The following is a 13,059-nucleotide window of genomic DNA, read 5'->3' on the forward strand; positions in this document are numbered from 1 at the left end:
GGCAAAACAATTTCCAAATTCTTTTTTTTAGACATTACGTTTGTGGTTCAATATACTCAGGGCTTTTTTTTTTTCCAGCAGAAACGCAGGGTAACACAGTTCTGGCACCTCCATTGTTGATAGAGTGGCTCTATTCTAACTGTATTTTGTTGCAGGGGGTGTCTATTGTTGGTGGGGGATCCCTTTCTGCTGGTGGGGGTATCTTATTACTGGCAGCAGGGAATCTATTTTACTGCTTTTCTCTTTATTAGCAAATTCCATACAGATTACTTAGCACCACAAATTGAAACTTAGTTCTGTATTCTCTGACCCCTGGTTCACATATCTGTGGCCGTGCAGGCCGCGTTTTGCATGGGCACGAGAGCCCATTCATTTGAATGGACTCCCATGCCTCAGGACACACAGGGAAAATGTCCCTGCACTTCTTTGGAAACCGCAGCCCGCACAGGATCCGAGGTTCCAAGTACGATTGCGATTTCCTGTACTGGCGGCATGCCATTAGAATTAATGGCACCTGTCCACGGGTCCTGCATTGCTCTGTGCGGGTGACATAGCTGCAGATATTGTTGTGTGGTCCAGCAGCTGCACCACCCGCACATGTGTGAACCGAGCCTAAAAGGGTTACTGGGTGGTGGGTAGCAGGCAGAGACAAGAGGCGACTCTGATATTATTATTGTGTATGCAGGGCTTTTTTTTCCTCAAACAGGATGCATTATTATAAAGTCTAGGTTCACACCTAAGCATTTTACAGAAATGCACTACAGTCCATTTAACATGATTTCCTATGTGACACAATCACATCTCCGCGTTTTCTTGCGGTGCGTTTTTTGAAAGAGGTCAGGGACTTTTTTAAACACAAAACGTTGCGTTTTTTGGTTCAATAGACTTCAAGGAGACGCTGCAGAAATGCATGTAGTGCTTTTTTTATGCATTTTCGATGCGTTTTGCTTTTTAATCTACCCAGCAACAAGTTAGAAAAAATGCAAAATGCGTCAAAAGCATGTGCAAAAACACACCACAAAATGCACTACAGAAACGGATCAAATGCAAACTGCATATGTGTGAACATAGCCTTAGTCCCCGGTCACACTGGGTGTGACTTGGCATACAATTTGCATGCCATACAACTTGCAAATTGCACCCTATTGTCTGCAATTACAGTAGTCATATCAGTGCGTTTCTGACTTGGTCGGAGCAGCACCGATTTCTAAAGTAGTGCATGCATTACTTTTGGTGCGATTTCAGATGTCTTGCAAATCGGCATATCATCTGACTTTGAAATTGTGCAACTTCACTGTAAGTCACACGATTTCAAAGTCGGGATCAGTGTGACCAGGGTGTAATACATACAGTATTTATGGTGTTGTTCTTGTGAGGTTTCCCAGCAGTGTAAAACAGTTGCAGAAGTATAGAGAAGGAGCCTCCAAGCATTTCCACACCTCTATTTCCAGAGCACCCAAAACTTGGAATCTGTTATACCACCATACCATGTTTGTCCCTGCTACCACTGGTACCCAAGCACAGGGGTCCTCAAATTTCCTAAACAAAGAGCCAGTTCACTGTAGTTCAGAGCTTAGGGAGGTTGCACTGTGGCCCATAGGAGTACAAATTACCTTGATATCAGTGGTCTTTAGGAGTAAACAATGCCCTAGAGTTGCTGAGTAGTGGGAGTAAAAAATGGCCTGTGGTTAGCAGGAGGAGTAATAATGTCCCATCGCTGGTATCTGTGGAAAGACACTATTCCTTCCACAGACACAAACAATGGGACACTATTCTTTCCACAGACACAAACAATGGGACACTATTCCTTCCACAGACACCAACAATGAGAATAGTGTCCCATTGTTTGTGTCTGTGGAAAGAATATAGTGTCTCATTGTTGGTGTCTGTGGAAGGAATAGTGTCTCATTGTTGGTGTCTGTGGAAGGAATAGTGTCCCATTGTTGGTGTCTGCGAAAGGAATAGGGTCTCATTGGTATCTGTGGAAGGAAGTGCGTCTCATTGGTGGTGTCTGGAAGGCATAGGGTTCCATTGTTGGTGTCTGTGAAAGGAATAGTGTCCCATTGTTGGTATTTGTGGAAGGAATAGTATCCCATTGTTGGTGTCTGTGGAAGGAATAGTATCCCATTGTTGGTGTCTGTGGAAGGAATAGTGTCCCATTGTTGGTATTTGTGGAAGGAATAGTATCCCATTGTTGGTGTCTGTGGAAGGAATAGTATCCCATTGTTGGTGTCTGTGGAAGGAATAGTGTCCCATTGTTGGTATTTGTGGAAGGAATAGTATCCCATTGTTGGTGTCTGTGGAAGGAATAGTATCCCATTGTTGGTGTCTGTGGAAGGAATAGTGTCCCATTGTTGGTATTTGTGGAAGGAATAGTATCCCATTGTTGGTGTCTGTGGAAGGAATAGTATCCCATTGTTGGTGTCTGTGGAAGGAATAGTGTCCCATTGTTGGTATTTGTGGAAGGAATAGTATCCCATTGTTGGTGTCTGTGGAAGGAATAGTATCCCATTGTTGGTGTCTGTGGAAGGAATAGTGTCCCATTGTTGGTGTCTGTGGAAGGAATAGTGTCCCATTGTTGCTGTCTGTGGAAGGAATAGTGTCCCATTGTTGCTGTCTGTGGAAGGAATAGTGTCCCATTGTTGGTGTCTGTGGAAGGAATAGTGTCCTATTGTTGGTGTCTGTGGAAGGAATAGTGTCCCATTGTTGGTGTCTGTGGAAGGAAAAGTGTCCTATTGTTGGTATCTGTAGAAGGAACAGTGTCTCATTTTTGGTATCTGTGGAAGGAATATTGTCTCAGTGTTGGTGTCTGTGGAAGGAATGGTACACCATTCATGGTTTCAGTGGAAGGAATAGTCCTCTTTGTTGGTGTCAGGGGGAAGAACAGAGCCCCATGACTGATGCCAGTGGTAAGAATTGTGCCCCATCCATGGTGTCAGTAGGGGAAATTGTTCACTATGGTTGGTGTCAGTGGGAGGTATTGTGCCTCAATGCAAGTAAAGGTCCACGGACTGCTCTAACATGACAGCATAGCTTGGACATGAAGTGTTGGGCTCACCAATGAACTGGAGTAATTCAGTTATTACATACTGGAGAAAAGTGGTCATGTTATTAACACTTTTGTTTGACTGCCATAGCCTTTACAATCTTAACACCTTTATTTTCATAAGGTCACAACCCTACATAGTCCATTTGAAAATATGATTTCAGCAAAGAATACTGTGACTTAAATGGACCTTCTTGTCCATACAGAAACAATGGACATGTTATAGGTTTAAAACAACACATACCAGAAACAGTTAACTTTTTCCTGTGAGTAGTCAAATTGTACTGCACTGCACTCTGTAAGATCTAGGGTCTTTATTGGCTCCTGAGCCTGCAAAAAAAAAAAAAAAAAAAAAAAAGAAGAACCACACCATGCTAATCAATCCATTGTGTAATTGTTACTATATGTTTTAATATCTTGAAGAACAATGGCAATTAGCCAGTATCATCTAGAAGTATACCAGATACCATGATATACACCAAAGGTGGCAGTGGCCATACATTAAAAATCATGTAGTACCAACTGAAATTTTACAACAGTACAGAAACTGTATAATATAGGTGATAGAAGGAATTGTAACAAATGAGGTAAAAATTAAATGGCCATAGCTTGATTTGCATTCAGTGACCACTTATGACAAATAATCCTATTACTCCACAGAAAATGGGTATACATTGTAAAACCTTTCTAGATAAGGTCTATTAAATAGACTGCATATTTCTGATTTAAATTATTTTAATGTCTAAATAATTTACTAACAGATCACCAAGTCTGCCCAGTTAATGTCATGTTTAGGTAACTATTTCTGTTTGGTGGTTATAAAAACCAGCATGGAGGTTTATTGTTTTTACCAATAGAAAAGATTTTAGCTGTTGTCAGAAAACACAAGCCAGAGCAATAAAATTCTGTTTATAGTCGGGTTTCCTTTACCTAAAGCAGAAATCCAGCATTTCTTTTTTGGGTTTTGGATAGAGTAGGGATGGGTTTGAACATCTGCCAACTTTTTTTTTCCTTCTGTGTATCGGTTTCTGTGGTATTGAGAAACTTGAGTGCTGCAGAGTCCATATTATTAGATTTAATTTAACAATGACTTTTACTACCACTAAAAAGCTGATTCCAATTCTGATTCACAACCCCCAAGTGTCTCTCATTTGGAGGGACAGTTCCCATCTTGAACCTAATCCCTCTATCCTTCTCATTTATCCTTCTCTACTGCACTAAACCTTTCGTCCAACGTCTAAATTATCGTATGTGTTAATTGATATGGTAGTACAAAGGAAAATTAGTGGACTTTGCCTATTCATTTTTTTTTTTTACGGGCCTCACAAATGAAGGCATGGCTGGGGTGTGTCATTTGCCTACAAACACTGGGATTGATTTACCAAAACTGGAGAGTGCAACATCTGGTGCAGCTGTGCATGATAGCCAATCGTTTTCCAACTTCAGCTTGTTCAATTAAGCTTCCACAAAAAACTTGGAAGGCAATTGGTTTCAATGCAAAACTGCGCCAGATTTTGCACTCTTCAGTTTTAGTGAATCAATCCCCTATGTGTTATATTGTGTCCCTCAGATAATTGGGAGGTATGTTGTTTTTAGTTTCATTTTTTTTTAATCTAATCTCTCTTTTAACATTCCTATAAGATTGCTTATGGTTTCCTTAAAGTGGAAGTAAATCCACTTTGTTCATTTTTACCTACAGGTATGCTTATAATAAGGCTTACAGGTAGGTAAAATGAATACCCCATGCACCGTTTAGGAGAAAATCAGGGTTTTCTTTAGCTGGTGCATGCGCTCTGAAAGAACAGCATGGGTATGCCATTCCTTCAGAGTACTGTGCCGTGTCCCGAAACTCCTGTGCGCATGCGTGGGAGTGACGTTATCGCAGCTCGGCCAGTCAGGTGGCTGGAGCTTGCGAACCCGGAAGGAGGACAGGGTGAAGATAGAAGCCTCTACAGCGGTGTCAGCGCGCCGCTGGAGGGCTTCATTTTAAAGAGGGTTTACATAATGTGCTAGTATGTGATGCATACTAGCACATTATGCCTTTACCTTCCAGGGGATTTTTTTGGGGGTGATTTGGGTTACAACCGCTTTAATGTTGGTGTAACATATGATTTATACTTTTATACTGGATAGGTGACACACAAATTGTAAAGAAGTACTAAGAAATTACGAATTACAAGACAAGATGAACAGAATTTCTTTTACAGAATTACAAATTTGTTGGCAAGGAAAAATATCCTATTGGGGCTATTGTTATAGTAATTGCATATTCCTTAACCAATTCAATACCGGGCAATTTTACACCTTCTTGCCCAGGCCAGTTTTCAGGTTTCAGCGCTCTCACACTTTGGGTACAATGTTGTATGACCGCGCAATTGTCATTCAAACTAAAATTTTGTCATTTTCTTCACACAACTAGAGCTTTCTTTTGGTGGTATTTAATCACCGCTGGGGTTTTTATTTTTTGCTAAATTAACAAAAAAAGACCAAATATTTTGAAAAAAAATAAAGTTTTTCTTTGTTTCTGTTATAAAAGTTTGCAAATAAATAATTGTTCTTCATAAATTTAGGCCAAGATGTATTCTGCTACATGTCTTTGGTGAAAATAACCCAAATTAGGATGTATTATTTAGTTTGTAGGAAAGTTATAGAGTTCACAAACTATGGTATAGATCTGAATATTGATCAATCCTGAAGTACTGACAGCCAATCTAATTTCTTGAGGTCTAAGAATGTCAGAACAGTACAGATATCCCCAAATGACCCCTTTTTGCAAAGTAGACAGTCCGACGTACTTCATAAGAGGCATGGCGAGTTTTTTGAAGTTGTATTTTTTTTGTCATAATTTTTCGGAAAATGAAAACATTAAAAAAAATTAGTTTCACTATTTTTTTTTTACATATCGTTATCAGTGCAGTACAGCGTCATCATATAACTGGCATGGTGGTGATCAGGGACACTGACTAGTGACAGTATGAAAAAAAAAATAAAATTTTATATTTTTTTAATTTTTTTTAATTATTTATTATTACATTTTTTTTCTTTTTTTAAGATTTTTTTTCATATTTCACTATGACCAAAGTAGTACAATGTTACCATAGTAACATTGTTCTACTTTGGGGAAGTGATCACAATTTTTATTTATTTATTTTTTTTTTTTACACAATTTGCTTATAGCAAAGAATTACTTTGCTATAAGCAAGCATTTACCTGAATGACATCGATTCATTCAGGGGTTGTTTTTTTTTTTTTGTGCTTAGCTGTGATTTGACCACAGCTAATCACATGACATGTGCATGTGATTAGCTATGACCATTCACAGCTAGGCAGTAGTATACAATGGATGGCATGAATGAAGCCATCCATTGTATACATCCATTGTATACATGTGACCTGCTGTGATTGGTCATGGTACCGGCAACGGGGCCGATACTCAGATCGGTCATCGGCCGCGTCCGAGGTACACGGCCGGTGACAGATCGCGCCGCTGCACCACTCTGCAGGAGCGCAATCTGAGCATGTGGGGGAGGATGCCATATGGCGTCCACCCGGAACGCTGATGACATTTGCCGCCCGCCATTTGGCCATAGGGCGGGTGGCAAATGGTTAAACTTGGTGAAATGTCCCTTTGTTTCCTGTCCTAATAACAGTTCACAGAAACTGCCTCTCCAAGATAAAAACAAAAAAGAGCAAAAATTATTTTCCCCCACCCCATCTAAAAACTAACTAACCTACCTAACACAGGCCATACGTGGCTACACTATGGGGGGGATGGGGGAATCCTCCCTGCTGTGTCATATTCTGACAGTGGGGAGACTTTCCTGCTGTTAGAATACACAGATCAGCACTACAGTCTACAGCGAAAAAATATCTACAGGGTGGTCGTACATAAGTCGATCGCTAGATTTTCATATGAAGCAAACCAGCTTTGAATAAAAATTCAAGGAATACGACTAAAAGATTAAAAACTCTACAAATTCACAGAGAATCAGGATTTTATGCAGTATCCCACAAATTTGCTGTCCCCTCAAAATAACAACACAGCCATTAATGTCTAAACCGCTGGTGAAAAAGTAAAAATGTTCAAATTGGGCCAAATCAGCCATTTTCCCTCCCCGATGTCATGTAACTGGTTAGTGTCACAAGGTCTCAGGTGTGAATGGGGAGCAGGTGTGTTAAATTTGGTGTTATCGCTCTCACTCTCTCATACTGATCACTGGAAGTTCAACATGGCACCTCATGGCAAAGAATTCTCTGAGGATCTGAAAAAAAAAAAAATTGTTGCTCTACATAAAGATGGCCTAGGCTATAGGAAGATTGCCAAGGACCTGAAACTGAGCTGCAGCACGGTGGCCAAGACCATACAGAGGTTCACCAGGACAGGTTCTACTCAGAACAGGCCTTGCCATGGTTGACCAAAGAAGTTGAGTGCACGTGCTCAGCGTCATATCCAGAGGTTGTGTTTGAGAAATAGACATATGAGTGCTGCCAGCATTATTGCAGAGGTTGAAGGGGTGGGGGGGTCACCCTGTCAGTGTTCAGACCATACGCCACACACTGCATCAAATTGGTCTGCATGGCGGTCGCCCCAGAAGGAAGCCTCTTCTAAAGATGATGCACAAGGAAGCCAGAAACAGTTTTCTGAAGACAAGCAGGCTAAGGACATGGATTACTGGAACCATGTCCTGTGGTCTGAGGAGACCAAGATAAACTTATTTGGTTCAGATGGTGTCAAGCATGTGTGGCAGCAAACAGGTGAGGAGTACAAAGACAAGTGTGTCTTGCCTACAGTCATGCATGGTGGTGGGAGTGTCATGGTCTGGGGCTGCATGAGGGCTGCCGGCACTGGGGAGCTACAGTTCATTGAGGGAACCATGAATGCCAACATGTACTGTGACATACTGAAGCAGAGCATGATCCCCTCCCTTTGGAGACTGGGCCGCAGGGCAATATTCCAACATGATAATGACCCCAAACACACCTCCAAGACGACCACTGCCTTGCTAAAGAAGCTTGAGGGTAAAGGTTATGGACTGGCCAAGCATGTCTTCAGACCTAAACACAATTGAGCATCTGTGGGGAATCCTCAAACAGAAGGTGGAGGAGCGCAAGGTCTCTAACATCCACCTGCTCCATGATGTCATGGTGGAGTGGAAGAGTACTCCAGTGGCAACCTGTGAAGCTCTGGTGAACTCCATGCCCAAGAGGGTTAAGGCAGTGCTGGAAAATAATGGTGGCCACACAAAATATTGACACTTTGGGCCCAATTTGGACATTTTCACTTAGAGGTACTCACTTTTGTTGCCAGCGTTTAGACATTAATGGCTGTGTGTTGAGTGAGGGGACAGCAAATTTACACTGTTATACAAGCTGTACACTCACAACTTTACATTGTCGCAAAGTGTCATTTCTTCAGTGTTGTCACATGAAAAGATATAATAAAATATTTACAAAAATGTGAGGGGTGTACTCACTTCTGTGAGATACTGTATCTTTACGATTTATGGAGTCCATACAGTATGTTAAACACACAGCAGCGATATTTTTCAGTCAGCTTAAGTAAAGTACCCAGACCTGTGTCAATTACCAAGTCCAGTATTTGGAGTGTAACTTTAGTAGTAGTGTTCATGGTGTGCAATTTACCACAGATAACAGAACTTACCATCTGATCCTTATAATATTTCAGCTCGTTGCGGCTCAGTATGAACCATCTGTTTTTCCATGTCTGAAAGACATAACCTAATAATTACCACAATGAAATGATTATCATCTTATAAGTGATTGTCCAGGCTTCAGATTTGTCACTGAGAATAGAGCACTTTAGCAGAAGCAATACAACACTGGCACATGGCTACCGAACTGGTGCTAAAATATCACAGGCTGAAAGATTACATTTCATGCTGCTCTAGTGATGCCAGCCAGCACTTTTTCATCACTACTATAATACTGTCACATGCTTGAACTGAAAGCAGATCTAATAAGGATATTTAAGGACTCAACTGTAATGAAAGATCAAGGAGGACAGCACAGTCCAACTGGAATACACTAGAAAATGACTACAAAAGGACTGATTCACAAGATGGCTCATGGAGCCTTTAGGGCCCCGTTCTCATAGTTTAGCACAGTGGTCACCAAACATTCTAAGCAAAGTACCAGGTTTACTGGTGAGGCAGACTGTGGCCAGTGGGAGCAAGCAATGTTCCATCTTTTCTTTTAATGGGAGAAATAGTGCCCCTTGTTGGTATCAGCTGGAGGAATAGTGCCCCTTGTTGGTATTAGTGGGACAAATAGTGCCCCTTGATGCTGTCAGTGAGAGGAGTGGCATCTCATTATTGGGGTCAGTTGGAGGAGTAGTGTCCCAAGGGCTGGATAAAGGCAAGCAAAGGGCCACATCCGGCCCTCGTAGACCACTGGTTTAGCACGTTTTGTGTGTTACCGCAACATACAGTAACAAAGGAACCCTAATGCAAAATTACAATAGCGGGCAAAATCCATTTACTGCAGCAAAGCAAAACTCACATGCTGTGCATACTAGATACTAGGGCTGTATTAGGTTTGATTTTTTTTTTGTCTGCACTGTCAGCCCATTAAAAATGAATTGGCTGCCTTAAAGCACTGCACCTCAACAATCAACAGCGCATTAATGTGACACATAGGGGGTCTTTTTAAAAATGATTTCACACATAGTTTAAGCATCATTCATCCAAGATTCACACAACTTTTCTAATTGGATTCAGTTGGAAAATGTGTGAATCTTGGCTCAATGTTTGAAAATAATTATAAATAGATCCCATAGTGTGAATGAGGGGTATCAGATTTTAATGTTTTGGTGGCAATAACAAGTGGCAATAAGTTAAATTTTGATACAGAAGAAAAGTAGAGCACATCAGTATATACCCTAAGAAAGCTTGTAAAATAAAAAGGAGAAAAGAAAGTTCCAAGTCAACTTGCCAGCCAGCTTGCCAAGAACCGAATTAATCTGTCTAACAGTATGCGTTAAAAACAGGGGTTTAGTTAGCATTTGCAAATACATACATAAGCCACAGCACCCCGATATTCTGTGGTCCTAACTCTACAAATTTTGAGAGCCCCCATAGTAGAGGCACATGTATTTAGTTGACTTGGAACTTTCTTTTCTCCTTTTTTTTTGACATGCGTTGCCCGTTCATGTGTCCTTGCTGCAAAAGCCAGTTATAGACTCGGGCAGTGGCCATTTTTTGTACAAAGCCTTTGTTGTTTTAATGAACACCCAAACATTTACCCATTCTCTGGGAGCCAAATGGCATAATAATAGTATTAGTTCCACTGATACACATGACAGCTTCCCGCTCTCAATGGTTATTAAAGATGCTGAGGGGTGCAGCCACTTCCAGCTCCTTAACCAGTGACGTCACCAACCCCATTCAATTACATGGTTCAGAATCCTGTAGTTTAATAATAATTTTTTTAAAAAGAGGGCATAGAGTTCCTTTTTACCCCCTCCCCCTATTATTCATACTCAGCCCTTTAAATCGGGTATGAATTTTTTTTAAAATTGGCGAAGTCTCCTGGGATATCCATACCAGATCCTTCAGGACTGATATGGATTTTAAGGAGGATTCCATGCAAAAAAAATGATTGGGGCCCCCCTAAAAATACATACCAGACCCTTAATACATACATGCACCCTGTATGGCCAGGAAAAGGGGGGGTGGGTGGCGTGCTTCCACCCCTATACCAAACCACATGCCCTCAACATGGGGGGGATACCTGGCCAGGGGGGCCCTTTGTTCCCACGTTGATGAGGGCAAGGCCCTCTTCCCAATAACCATGGCCCTGTGGTTGTGGGGGTCTGCAAGTGGGGCCTTACCAGAATCTGGAAGATCCCATGGAGGTACATGGTACTCCTATTCATTCCCCAAAAAAAAAAAAAAAAAACAGTTGTAACCCAGAAATGAAGACACCCAAACATTTCACAAGGCCTTTATAAAAAATAAAAAAAATCCCAAAAACTGTGGATGCCCAATTCCTGCCAAATGCAAAAAAATGCCTTTGTCAAGATAATTCTGGTGCATTTGCCTGTCACTCAAATGACAAGTTCAGTGGATGACATCTGTTATATACAAGGTCTCCTGGGTGATGTCATTCACCATATATGGACCATGTGCTACAGTAAAAGTGACATTTACAAAGAAAAAAAAATGACAACGTTTAAAGTTGTATCAAACCCAAAAGCAAACATTTATTATTATTACAGCCTACTAATTCTTAGCTCTGATGGCTGCATTATTTATTTTTAGGCTCTTTCCCTCATTTTCACCTGGTGATCTGGCCAGTAAGTCTGCTGCTTTTCAAAAGAACAAGCTCTCTTTCAGATGTACATAGCAGTTACAGGGTTGAGACAAACCATTTACCACTGACATGGCTGCTTAAAATGATCAGCTTTTATTTATTATGTAAAACCTTTTTTTCATAAGGAAAAATAAGTTGTAAGTGATTATAAATTGTGAGCTGGAGTTTGGCTTCAATTTGTTGTTGTATCTAGATCTGCTAGTCCATCTAATACTCCCCTCCCCCAGATTAACAATGCTGCTCTAGTGATGCTGTACAAAGATGTCTCCTGTGCTCATTCGTCCAGAGTGGGGGCAATCTAAGGGCCCTTTCACACAAAATGGACATGTGTCCGTTTCCACCCACCTACATCCATTCTGATCCTGTCTGCTAAAAATAGATGGATGGGGATCTGTTCCGCATCCATCTGGCAGATCAGATTGAAATGGACAGGTCCGTTTCCATCCGACAGTGGGCTGTGTCCGTGTCTGCTCTGCTTAAGCAGAGTAGACACATACCTGTCATTTGCTTGCTTAGCAGCAGATCCCCAGCTCAGAAAGCGGATCTGCTGACGGGTCTGCCCCGTGTCAAAGGGGCCTCATACAGGAGGTGTGTTACTGGCCAGATCTCCAGGTGAAGGCAGAAGGACAAAGACTGCAAAAAGGAAACATAAACAGCCACCATATTGAATGATTGTTAAGCTGCAATATATTATATTGTTGGTTTTGGGTTTATTACCACTTTAAATTGCAGGCAAAAGACCTCATTGCTGGCACACAGGAATCTGTGTTTTGTTTTTTTTTTTTTTAAAACAAGAAGCTCAATGACATGTCATCTGCCTGCAATTTTAAACACTTTGTTTTCTTTGTAAATGTCAGTGCTGCTGCAGCTCTTTCTATACATCACAGTGATGCACCCCTTCATAGGCAGGATTAGGACACACCTAGGCATGTTATTTAAAGGATTTGAGCAATTTATATACTCCATTTTAAGTATTTAAAAACAAACACTGCTCATGGCCAAATGGAATTTTTTTCAAAAAGGTTTTTTTGCACTGGTACATGTTCCCCAGGGCAGTGCCGTGTGTGTGCGTGTGTGTGTATAGAAATGTAAACTCCCCTTTGTCTGAGCCTCCAAATCCTGCAAGGGACTCTACAAATTTCAGATAAAAGGAGGGTCAGTAACCCATACCATTTACCATTACACAAAGTCAACATCAACATGGAAACTCTGACTCTAGAGGCCAGGGGCCTGACTTAAACCACCAGCAGTCAGTCCACTTAATTAATGGGAGACCCAAAAGCTTTTTACTCTATCACAGTGCCCTCCATTGTGCAGGACAACTACTTCTTTACCACAGAGCCCATTAGAAGTCTCACTCGTTCTTCATTCCAGAACATTACGGATACAGAATGTCCATTTTGATTTAGATAGCAATCTTAATTTCACTTCAACATACAGTCAGGTCCATAAATATTGGGACATCGACACAAATCTAACATTTTTGGCTCTATACACCACCACAATGGATTTGAAATGAAACTAACAAGATGTGCTTTAACTGCAGACGGTCTGCTTTAATTTGAGGGTATTTACATCCAAATCAGGTGAACGGTGTAGGAATTACAACAGTTTGCATATGTGCCTCACACTTGTTAAGGGACCAAAAGTAATGGGACAGAATAATAATCATAAATCAAACT

The 13,059-nt window shown here is 41.1% G+C and overlaps 1 protein-coding gene across 3 annotated transcripts in view; it reads right to left on the bottom strand.

The window, feature by feature from the left end:
* DAPP1 (dual adaptor of phosphotyrosine and 3-phosphoinositides 1) overlaps positions 1-13,059 on the bottom strand; it is a 108,835-nt gene that overhangs the window by 2,881 nt on the left and 92,895 nt on the right. For all 3 annotated transcript variants that reach the window (XM_089680554.1, XM_089680556.1, XM_089680555.1), the window contains 2 exons: positions 8,709-8,771; positions 3,291-3,376 (listed from right to left, as the gene is read on the bottom strand). In XM_089680554.1, the coding sequence (XP_089536680.1) occupies positions 3,291-3,376; positions 8,709-8,771 (149 nt within the window). The remainder of the gene's footprint in view (positions 1-3,290; positions 3,377-8,708; positions 8,772-13,059) is intronic.

Source organism: Staurois parvus, unplaced genomic scaffold (assembly GCF_062004578.1).
Source record: "Staurois parvus isolate SC_StPar_1 unplaced genomic scaffold, SC_StPar_1.0 ptg000244l, whole genome shotgun sequence".
NCBI classification, from domain to species: domain Eukaryota; kingdom Metazoa; phylum Chordata; class Amphibia; order Anura; family Ranidae; genus Staurois; species Staurois parvus.